Here is a 12,310-nt window from a genome sequence, read left to right as displayed (position 1 = left end):
AAACTCTTGTTGATTTTGCGGATCTAATTTTGTGGATGGATTGAAGAAATGTACTGGTCTGAGAGGCATTAGATAGTATTTCCTTTTATTTAATTTTTTAAAAATCACAAGAGTAATGCATTTTCTGCTTAAATGTTAAAACCACACAAAACTCTATAGAGTGGGGGTGAAATCTCATTGGCTTCTTTTTTTAAAATATATTTTATTGATTTTTTTACAGAGAGGAAGGAAGAGGGATAGATAGTCAGAAACATCGATGAGAGAGAAACATCGATCAGCTGCCTCTTGCACACCTCCTACTGGGGATGTGCCCGCAACCAAGTTACATGCCCTTGACTGGAATCGAACCTGGGACCTTTCAGTCCGCAGGCTGACGCTCTATCCACTGAGCCAAACCGGTTTTGGCTGACTTCTTTTTCATTATCCCTGAATTTCCTCTTTTTAAAAGCAACCAGGCTGCAGGTGCTTTTTTCTTTTTATTTCTTTTGCCCCTATTTCTAAAAGCTCTCCTGTGTGGGCACCTGTGTAGTCACTTTTCACGCAAACACTTCTCCGCCACACAGGTACATATTACTCATCACCTGCATGGCTAATCCCCTTGGGCTGACACATACCTTTTGAGAAAATGATGAAAGATTTGTTGCTTTCCCTAGAAAAATGCATGTACAACACAAATACTTGCATGAAGTTCATAGGGTCCATGAACTTCAGGGAAAGAACCTTTGCTGTAAAGGAGTAGAGAAGCTCTCGAAGCCAGAATCCCAAAGCTAACTCAGCATCCAACTTTCTTAGGAATTGGCACAGATGTGTTATCAATGAGTATCCATTTTGCCCTCTTATAGGATGAAAATAATTATATCATTGGTTATTGATTTTGTGAGAATTTTATGAATATCCGTAGGTTCCAAATACTGGTAAAGGAGATGAAATGGAACAGGAACAGGGACCATTTAAAAATCCTTGCTGCTACCCTAAGTTTGAGTAGGTTTGATTATTAGAGACTCAGATTGTATTTCAGGAATACCCTGTGTTCCTTACCTGGTCAAAGACTTATCTAATACATGTACTTTTCTTTCCTTTGAAGATTAAGATTATAATTTGGCAGGTGGATGCCCAATTAATTTCTGATATGTCTATTACATATATTTATGATATTTTTTGGATACTTGGGTATGCCCATATTTTAGATAAGCCCCTGACAATAAATTATTTGTTTATTTTACAGAAAGACTGTGATATGGAGAGGGGCCCTGATGAGAAGCTAGATGAAAACCATCACTTTGTTGTTAGGAGTGGTCCCCAGACCCTTCCCTTGACCAGGAAGGTCTATGAGTTCTACAGCGCTCCAATCGTCAAGTTTTGGTTTTATTCGGTTGGTTTCCTCGTAACAATTTATGATGGTTAATCACTAATGATAACATTGGTGATATGCCTGATTTGTCAACTTGTGATAAGATCTAGAATTGCAATAAAAAAAAGGCAGGGGAGAGAGGGGAAGTACCAAACAGTAGAAAAGAAGATTGGAGGGAGGTGAGTAAAAGTTAGCACAGAGCTCTCCCACTTTGGGAGTGAGGGAACATGCATGTTCTTTCTTGAGTGCTGAGTGCGTCCCATTAGCAGGCTGGGACTGAGCATGTCAAGCTTTGTGGCACAATAAAATTAACAACAGTGATGAGGTGGATTCCTTTCCCCAACTGGAGCAAAAAGTCAGAAGTTCAGTCAATTTTTTTCCCTGTAGGAATAGTGTGTAATCTAGAAAATGCAAGTGTGTTGTTTTTTTTCCCTTCAAGACATGTTTATAAATATATAGAGAACAGTAAAAGTGTAGAAGGTTAATTGTATGAACAAATACGAAATCTCTTATGGATGGTAGAGATACAGAGAAAGCCTGATCTGTACTTTAAATGTATTGATTGCTTTTAACTTTTACTTAATAGCATTATTTTTCTAATGCTTATTTATACGTAAATTGCTCATGGCCAACATTTTCGTGTTTCTAAAACATTTGAATTGGGACTATAAAAGGATATTTGCCTGAATGTGTTATATTTCAAAATATTTACTTGCTCAACTGCACATGGATTTTTATATAATTATTGAGTAAGGACATAGCTCTGAATGACTTTCATCTGTTTTCAGAAGTCAAATCTCCTTTCAAATAATATTTCACCATTTTTGTGAATATGAAATAAAATATCCCGGAGACTCTGATAGTAGCTCTGAGAGAATTTTAACGATAGTCACATCATTGGAGAAAGAGTATTCAAGTATTTCTTTCCTTAGAAAATCACAGATTACGAACTCTTAGAGACAGGAGAAAGCAAATACAACAACAACAGAAACTGCTAACCAACAGAACAAATAAGCCAGCCACGAGTTCCCACCATAACCGATGGTGAGCTTGGGCATTTTAGTCTTGGCTGTCACATTGCTATGCTAGGTTACAGCGTGTGTGCTTTATTCAGACTGTCTTGTTATAAATGTTGTGATGAAAAATGTAAACATTTTCAGATCTTTTTTAAAAACTGGCATGAAAAAGAGTCAGAAGCAATACCACCAATATCACAATCAACAGTGTCTGACCACCATGAAATAATGACTAAAATGTAAAAAATAACTGCTAGATAGAACAAATTTATTATCTTACATCCCTAGGGGGTCATCAAACATATTCAGACTTGGAGACAGAGACCCAGGGAAGTATAGAATTAATAGACTTTACCTTAGCTTTCTTATATGCTTTTCTACTGCAGCTCTTTAGCTCATAGGCAGTAATATCCACCATTCCTGCCTAAAAATACCACCTATTGTATATACCAGCCATGGGCAAAATACGTCCCGCGGGCCGGATCCGGCTGTTCTATCCGGTTCTCTTGCTCTCCCCTCCGCTCCTTTACTTTGAATTTATATTAGTTCACACAAACACTCCATCCATGCTTTTGTTCCGGCCCTCCGGTCCAGTTTAAGAACCCATTGTGGCCCTCGAGTCAAAAAGTTTGCCCACCCCTGGTATATACTATCACTATTGTAAATCAGAAATGGTTTCTACTGTTCTTTATGTAGAACTAAACTTAGAAGACTTATAAAACATAGGTGGAGCTAAAAAAGATATGAGAAATAGGGATGTAAGTTAAAAATAAGATGAACAAAAACCCACATACACCCATTTTTCTCTCTACTTATCTGGGATTTTTAATATTAGTGTTGATCAGTTAGCATTGTGTATTGTCTCTGAAGCTCTATAAAGGGCTGCCCCATCTCATTGTTGGTGATCATGGCAATTTTCTGGTGGGCAATTTGGTAACGTGTCAGTTTTAAATGTGTGTGCTCAGCTCTTTTACTTCTGGGAATATATATTAAGAAGGTAAAATGTTGGAAAAGATTACAAAGCTATTATCTCTAGTACATATGTATATGTGTGTGTGTTTACTGTATTTTAATTCTTTGAAGAGTTTGGAAATCTATGTTTAATATACCCAGTTAGTAATTAAATATATTTTTGAATGTCTACCATGTGTCAGGCCAAGTGCTGAAATCAAAACATCAACAATCTTTAATGTAATTAAAGCTGGACAATACTTTCCCACTAATCAGAATGTTTTAATCAACATAAAGTAAAACTCCCAGCAGTAGTAAATGCCATGATTTATTGTATTTGGAAATAGGCACCTACTGACAGTACTCATCTGGTGTGGTGAGATGAGTTTTCTATATTTAAATGGAGGGGAAGGTGTGTGATTCGGTCTTGGCTTGCTGTTAGCCTGAAAATGCCCATTCTGGAATGTGCAGTGTTCCAGAAATTCTGGTCAGAAGCTCACAGGACAAGACAGTGACCCCTTCCCATGCATTTGAGAACAATGACTTTCACGCCTGTTGCTTAATCCTAGAATAGGAAACTGGATTCTTGTGTTTTTTTCGATATTAGGTCATCAATAACCAGAGGGTGGTCCCAGTTGTATTTTCATGTTATCTCATTGAAGGTCACATGTGTGTATCTGCCCAGCTTAGTCCATGTCTGCTCGGCCTCCTCTATCATGACCATGACTCACGTCCAGGGAATGTGTGTCCCCCTCACAGATGGTGTATCTGGCGTTCCTCATGCTGTTCACTTTCACCGTGTTGGTGGAGATGCAGCCTCAGCCAAGTGTGCAGGAGTGGCTCGTTATCATTTACATCTTCACCAATGCCATCGAGAAAGTCAGGGAGGTGAGCTGTCCCTTCTCCCCTTGTCTTCTGTATCCCTCTGCAAGAGGTGTTATGGGCTCTGGTGATGAACATGGACAGGTCAGGGATGAGGGGCAGACAGACAGTGCTGATTCTGGTTTGTGTGCTGCAGGGAGGGTATTTAGGGAAAAATCTCTGATCGCAAACCTTTGTCCTAGCCAAATACTTTCTTTTGGTTGCTGTTCTTTGGAAGTAGTTGTTTTCAAGGATATCCTAGTGTGTTTATCAGCCCTAGAGAGATGTTATCTAATTTTTATTAGACCCTCCGCTTTTTAATTTCCTGAAAATGTGTTTTGTTTTTTGTTTTTTTGTTTTTTGGTAAGATTGATTGTTCATAGCCTAGCATTACTTGCTTATTATCAGTTTATTTCAGAGTGGCACGCTAATTGTCAAAGTTGAACAATAGGTAAAGAATTCATTTATAGTTTTCGAAAGATTTTGCTAAATACCTTTGAAAATTGAAGCTGAAAATCCTTTTGGGGTAAGTAGTCCAAGAAACAAAACAAGATAAATTTTTTTGTTTGTAGTTTGCAGTGAGTCACTTAAAAAAAGAGAGAGAATATTCCCATTCAGTTATAACTGCAATCACATAGAGCTATGACTCAGGCTGTTTTAGATATCGGTGTATATGTACCTCTATGCCTATGCATTTACATACATTGATTTTCTCCTAGAGCTAATATGACCAATGTTATATACTAAGGAAATATATTCTGAGTAATTATATTTATATTGTCTGCTAGTTACTATTGGGCTTATAGGTTATAGAAAACAATTCAGTAGAAAAACGTTATCTAAATTCTACCATTTTTATGCTTCAGGGAAAATGTTTTCTATTTTACATTTCAGTTTGTCTGCTCTTCTGTTGCAGGGTAATTTCTTATAATAGTGAGTTCTAATATCATATTCTGAGTAATTTTTCAGCAACTCACTAGAGCAGTAGTAGGACCAGATTACAGAATTCCTTGGTTTCAAACCAGTCTTCTTTGCACTCGACTATACCTCATGAAATGGAATTGCAGCTATATAGATCCATTGCAATGTTAAGTTCTAAAATGTCTAGGTGTTTCCCTGTGTTAGTTTAGGATTAATGAAAGCTAGAAACACTACCTTTTTTAAAAAAAACAAAAACAAAAAACCTTCTGTTTGAGGTTTCAAATAGCTGGCTAACTGTAACAGTGACATTAAAATATATTTATAGAATTGTTTAAATAATTACCCAAGGCTAACTTAAAGTCTCAAAAATCCCCTTATGATCTGTTTCTTGGCCAAGGATTTAAATCACTGTCTAAATGAAGCAATTGATACGTTAAAGAAGAAGATATTGATGAGAGTCTTGAATTATACCATGCACTAAGTTTCCCCCGTGTGTTCTCCTTTAGGTCTGTAGTTCAGAACCTGAAAAGTTTACTCAAAAGGTGAAGGTGTGGATTAGTGAGTACTGGAACCTCATGGAAACTGTGGCCACTGGCCTGTTTTTGGTTGGTTTCGGCCTGCGGTGGGGGGACCCTCCTCTGCACACAGCGGGAAGGCTCATCTACTGCATTGACATCATATTCTGGTTCTCACGACTCCTGGACTTCTTTGCTGTGAACCAACATGCAGGTCCGTATGTGACCATGATTGCAAAAATGGTGAGTACTGCCTGCTTGTGTGTTCTGGTGCACTTTTCAGTGCTTTTGCTTGCTTTCATGGTTCACATTCAATAGTTTAAGTTTTGAAATTACTTATGGAGGCACAGAAAATAAGATCATTTCATCACTGCTTTCTTATAACCACAAACTCATACAGGATGGGGCAAAAGTGGGTTTACAGTTATGAGTACACGATACACAGAATTTTTTCTTGTATTATTATTTGTTAATTATTGTATTATTTTCTGTATGAACTCCTATAAACCTACTTTTGTCCACACCTGTATTTAACAAATATCCTTGGAGAATTGTGGGAATAAAAAACATATTTTACTAATTTGAGTATCTCTATTTTTTTTTTCTTCTAACTTCTGGCCCAATTGGTGAAAAGTTGGAATTAGCTAATCACAAGCTGTTCACATTTCATTACTTCTTAAGAAAAGAAGCACAATTCTCTACCACTAGCAAATTTATGCTACTCCATAGACCACATTGACATGAAACACATAACTGCAGGAAAAACAAAGTGGTTTAGCCAAAGGAAAGCCAGCTGTGCGTGACTAGGGCATTTTGTTCAATGACTAGACAGTCCTATTATTGGCAGGTATAATTATGATGGTTGCTAGTGTTTTATTTGTTTTAAATTTCAAATCTGTGGTAAAATTCTTGTTGTGTGGTACTATTTTGCAGACAGCAAACATGTTCTACATTGTGATCATAATGGCCATAGTCCTTCTGAGTTTCGGAGTGGCACGCAAGGCCATTCTTTCGCCCAAGGAGCCCCCGTCTTGGAGCCTCGCACGGGACATTGTGTTTGAGCCATACTGGATGATGTACGGAGAAGTCTACGCATCAGATATAGATGGTGCGTGGGAGAGTTCATCAGCAGCAGAATTGAACTTCTGTAGATGCTCAGAGTAAAATAAAAATCTGGAAAGTAATCACCTGAATCTTAAAAAAATAAAAAAAGTATGGTATTCTGCTAAGTTAATGTGCTAAATATTTACTTAGAATCATGGGACTGTGATTCATCTTACCTCCTTCTTTTAAATTATTATTATTATTATTTTTTGTAGTTTGTTCAAGCAAGTCGTCCTGCCCTCCCGGTTCTTTTCTTACTCCGTTTCTCCAAGCTGTCTACCTCTTTGTGCAATATATCATCATGGTGAACCTGTTAATTGCTTTCTTCAAGTAGGTTATTTTAATTAAATATGGTTATTTTGTTGATATAAAAATGGGAGCAGATATTTTGGGTAGATTCACATGTATTTTGAGTGTGTAACCTTTGGTTTTTGTGTGTCCCATATTTTAAAATATGGGCATGAAACTACTCTTAGGAAGGCAATAGAGCATGAAAAGAGAAAAACAATAAGTGGAAGTAAATAAAAGTGGAGTGAAAGGAATTATGCATTGTAATGAAGTAATAATTAGAATCGTGGAAGAATCACAGTTTGTGAGGTTGACAGATGGCTAAGGAGTTCTTCATGTCCTTTTTCACTTGGCTCCCAGTGTGTCTCATTCTGTTTTCTTCTATCACTTTTCACTTACAGTCTCCTTTTCTGGGTCATCTTCTCCTTCACCTTTTAACATTAGAAGGTCCCTGGGGGCAGACCTTGCTTGTCTTTTGTTTACACTTTGTTTGGTGATCTTGATCAGTTTCCTGCATATGCTGACAAATCCTCATTTATATCTCTAGCCCCATTTCCCCCCCCTTGAACTTCAGTCCTGTAGATCCAACTGCCCCTTTCATGGCCAGGCAAGTATATGATAGATTTCTAAAAATTTTAATGTTCCAATTCTTGATCTCCCTCTTTCCCAACATGCACCTATTTTACTTGTAGTTTTTCCCAAATTTATGAGGAAGACTACAGGTTTCTGTTTCATCATTTCAGTTGTTCAGATCAAAAACCTTGGATTCATTCTCAATGCTTCTAGTACTTGCAACTGTAAACTGCCAGGAATGCCTGTTGACTCTACCTTCAAATAGATCATCAATCCAGTCACCTCTCACTACCCCACTGCTATCGTAGAGTCTCCTAATTTATTTATCTGCTTCTTTGGTGGCCCTATATTCTGTTATCAACACAATGACCGTTTACAAGCATACATCAAATGATGTCACTCCTCTGCTCCAAATTCTTTAATGGCTCCCCATTTCCCTCTGGGTAAAAGCTGAAGTTCCTACCACGACCTAGAGGACTCCATGTGATTTGATTTCCCTTCCACCTTTCAAATCACACATCACACTGTCTTCCCCTCATCCATTTCTCTCCAACCACATTGGCTCCTCAAGCAACACAGGTGTGTCTACATTTGCTGCTCCCTCTGTTTGGAGTGCTCTTCCCAGGCATCAGTGTGGTTTATTCCCTCACCCCTTCTCAAGACTTTGCTCAAATGTCCCCTTTTAAATTAGGTCTAATCTACGGATGATATTTACAAGTGCAGCCCCTTTTCCTTCAATTGTCTCCTTGGCATGCCTGCTCCTCCTTACTCTTCGTTCTTTTACCCACTTATATATATTTTATAATTTATATATTGTATTTTTATGTCTGTCTTCTCACATAAAGCTCCTCAAGGACAAGTTGGTGTTTTTGTTTGCTTATGAATTTATCCCAAGTACTGAAAATATAAGAAAAGGGAAATCAATGTATGGAATCTAAGTAAAGAAAGTAGAGAAGATAAAGGCTAGAGGGAGGCAAAATAAATGAGAAAAAATGACTTGCATGTAATGGGGAGGACATACCTTCCTGCTTTTTATAAGATTATATGATAGCTATTATCACTTGTAGCTCCAGCATTTTATGAACTTTAAAATTTATTGGTGTTTAGTAATTATTGCTATATTTTGATATATCAAGTAATATTAAGAGAAGGGCATTAGATTTTTATTTCTCAAAAACATCAGGTGTCGAGATGTTGAGAATCCTCACATGAACCAATTTTCACACTTTAGAGATGAACACAATTGAGTACCAAGTATGCTGAGAAAGCCAAGATCTGACTACTTGTCTAGGGGCCCTGCCCACATTCTTTGTACCTATAATTAATTACCAAGAATCTGAAATACACTGTGGCTATCTTTACCTGCTGCTGGGCAGACCGTAGTCAAAACTGGGATGGCAGTAGCATGTAATCTGGTGGTTCTCAGATTTGATCATGCTGGAGAATCACCTGAAGAAGGGCTTGCTGAGCTGCAAGTTGCTATGATGCTCACGCTAGAGTTCCCAATTCCATAGTTCTAGAATAGGGTCCATGAATTTACATTTTTGACAAGTTTTTAGGTGACACCGTTGCTTCTGGTTCAGGGACCACACTTCGAGAACTATTAAAACCCAGTCATCCATTTTCTTCATCTACTTTATGGACTCAACTTTATGAAATGTCCCCATCCTCTTATCCTAAGCTGGCTTTCTCCTTTTCTTTATTATTACTCCAGTTGAGAGTTGCCTATATATATATATATATATATATATATATATATATATATATATATATATTTTAATATATTTTATTGATATTTTACAGAGAGGAAGGGAGAGGGATAGAGAGCTAGAAACATCGATGAGAGAGAAACATCGATCAGCTGCCTCCTGCACACCTCCCACTGGGGATGTGCCCGCAACCAAGGTACATGCTCTTGACCGGAATCGAACCCGGGACCCTTCAGTCCGCAGGCCGACGCTCTATCCACTGAGCCACACCGGTTTCGGCATATATATATATTTTTTAAAAAACTAAATTTGGCTGCCCCACAAGTACTTCTCTGCCACCTTTCTCCCAAGAGACTCAATTTTATATTAGCCTAAGTGCAATGTTAAGATGGACATTCTGTTGTGCTACAGCCTCCTAACATTATAGACTTAAAGCCAAGCAGTTAAAGATGATATATTATCTAGAATAACTGAATACTACCCACTACAACATTCATTGAGAGTTTTGTAATATCAATATATTTATTGCACTGCCTGCATATTAAAATTGATTTAATTAAAGGGAAAATCCAAGGTGACCTACCAGTAAGCAATTACTTTTATTATAAAGTTCATCTAAATAATATATCTAGCTTCTAAATACAGACTTATTGATTTATTTTAGGATGAATTGATGCTTTTTCTCTGACTCTTCTTTTTAATATTGTGTTGTTTGGGTGTCTTAAATAGGATTATTCTAGCAGTTCTTACATTTGACTTTAGGAGAATCTCTTCATAAAGTTGCTTATATAGGAACATTACAGCTGTTTACCATGAATGTTGAATTATGAACTGAAAAGAGCTTATGTGAGAAGAGATGGTGAACCATGAATAGTGTTAAGTTCCAGAGGGCCGTTTCTTTTTATTGCATTTACAATGTTAGCATTTTCTTCGTTTTGGTGGTATTTTCTCCCGTCGTTTTTGATTCTTAATAGCATGCTTTATTGTAGAAGGTGATTAATATTTTGTTGGGTGCAAGAAGAATTAGAAATGCAATTGATATTATTTTCATTGGCTAGCTGCTGGTAATGTCAGGTGAATCAATCATAAAATTTGATTGAAAATAAAGAAAAAAATCTGTTCTATTTCAGGATTCTATATTAAAACATTGTCCCTCTCTTTCTAAAATTTACAGTAATGTTTATGTAGATATGAAATCCATTTCAAATAAACTGTGGAAATACAATCGCTATCGCTACATCATGACCTACCACGAGAAGCCATGGCTGCCCCCACCTTTCATCCTGCTGAGCCATGTTGGCCTCTTCCTTCGCTGTCTTTGCCATCATCAACCTCCAAGTGACCAAGAAGAGGGTGATGTTGGATTAAGTAAGTTTTTATTGATGAGACAGGAGGAAGAGAGTAGGGAGTGGAGATCCAAGGTGTAGGCACACCAGAGCATTGTCAGTTAAATTCAGGGCACAGGATGGAAGTTTCTGGGGATTCACTGACATCAGAGTGTCAGCTGAGAGCTGGGTCTAGGGAAACACATTGTCATTGTGTGATCATAGTGCCTTTTGATTAATTGATACTTTGAAAGAATGGAATAGGTAGGAACAGAATCTCTGTTTGAATGTGTAAAGTCTTTATGTTTTTACACAGGTATTTATGGAATACCTGTATTTTCTATGCTGACCTGGAAATTCATGGTCTAAGGAAAATCGATAACAAGACATTTTGTTTAAGTTATTAACCAGTCAGTTCTCTCGTTCTTCTGGGCACGGAGGTGCTTCTGAATAGATACAGAATAGGCTCTCTCTCTCTCTCTCTCTCTCTCTCTCTCTCTCTCTCTCGCTTTGCAAAGCTTAAGTCTACATATTTTGAGATTTCCCTAGTTCATTTTGCTTAACCATATCTTGGCTGCATGCTATGACTGTCATACTAATTGTCACAAGAGAACATTCCTTGTTGTGATTTTACAGATCTTCTGTAGTTCCTCTCAAGCAATCCCACAATTGATACCAGGTCCATTTCTAGATAATTCTGTAGAGGAAATAGGTGGCATAAATCCACAATCCTTTATTACAAATTGCAAATCCAAAGTACCCCTGAAAATGGAAGGTTTTTTTTTCTTCATGGGTTGTGGGAAGACTCATTTGGATAAAAGTTGCTTAGAAGACTAATGTGAGCCCACTTACTCTCTTTACACCATGTAGTGTGAATATTCATAGATGTTGCTGCAAAAATAGTCATGTATTTGATTGCAGGGACTGCTCTAACTAAGGGTTTTACTCATTTGTGGTATATACGCCTTTTTTACTTTCCTAAAACTAGAAACAGAGTTATAAATACTAAAACATACCTGGTTCCAGGAGTTTTAGATAGGAGGTTGCTCATTTCAGTGAGTCCATAGGGGGACAGGTGTAACTGCAAGGTTGACAGGGTGATATTCTTTTGTTCCTGGCTGTTGGTTATGTGAAGTATTTTTCCTCTCAAGTCACTTTGGAGATTTCTTTTTCTTTTCCATTCCCCTACCAGAGATTCAATCTTTGTAAGGAAGTCAAAGACAATTGAAGTGCACTTAAAGGCTTATAATTATACTGTAATTCTTAGGCTTTACATAGAGCTCCATCCCAGTCATGGGCTGCAGAACTCTCACAGCCTAATAGATTGTGAACCACTTGAGAGATGCTGGAATTAACTAGGATTTGATCAGATTTCTTAGCACCATACCTGGGTTCAGCTGCATCTGGGATTATCAGATGATTCTGGTATAAAACTCAAGTAAATTTTCTGTTCATTCCAAGCTCTGGAAAAGTCCTGAATTTTGTGAGATTGCTTCCACTCCTCTGTATTGAGGAGCAACATGTGTGCATATAGGGCAGCAGTGCCACCTGGCGGACAGTTCCAAGAACGCTCCACATGCCACCACTGGCACCAGTCATTGGAATTGTTCTGTGGATTGTTTGCTCTCAGGAATGCACAGGAGTTTCAAGTCATGACAATTGTAAAGGTTCTTGTTCATAGGAGAGTCTTTTTTTT

General features: G+C 37.6%; 1 protein-coding gene across 1 annotated transcript in view; it reads left to right on the top strand.

Annotated features, from left to right (window-relative positions):
- The window catches only part of TRPM6 (transient receptor potential cation channel subfamily M member 6), a gene marked incomplete at its 5' end in the record, with an annotated part of 118,948 nt that overhangs the window by 60,567 nt on the left and 46,071 nt on the right, over positions 1-12,310 (top strand). Inside the window, 6 exons of the mRNA XM_080668407.1 lie at positions 1,226-1,372; positions 4,078-4,206; positions 5,607-5,858; positions 6,549-6,723; positions 6,935-7,049; positions 10,464-10,657. Of these exons, the coding sequence (XP_080524533.1) occupies positions 1,226-1,372; positions 4,078-4,206; positions 5,607-5,858; positions 6,549-6,723; positions 6,935-7,049; positions 10,464-10,657 (1,012 nt within the window). The remainder of the gene's footprint in view (positions 1-1,225; positions 1,373-4,077; positions 4,207-5,606; positions 5,859-6,548; positions 6,724-6,934; positions 7,050-10,463; positions 10,658-12,310) is intronic.

The sequence above is a fragment of the Plecotus auritus genome (genome assembly GCF_963455305.1).
Source record: "Plecotus auritus genome assembly, chromosome: 5".
In the NCBI taxonomy this organism is placed as follows: Eukaryota; Metazoa; Chordata; class Mammalia; order Chiroptera; family Vespertilionidae; genus Plecotus; species Plecotus auritus.
This window is presented reverse-complemented; position numbering and strand designations above follow the sequence as displayed.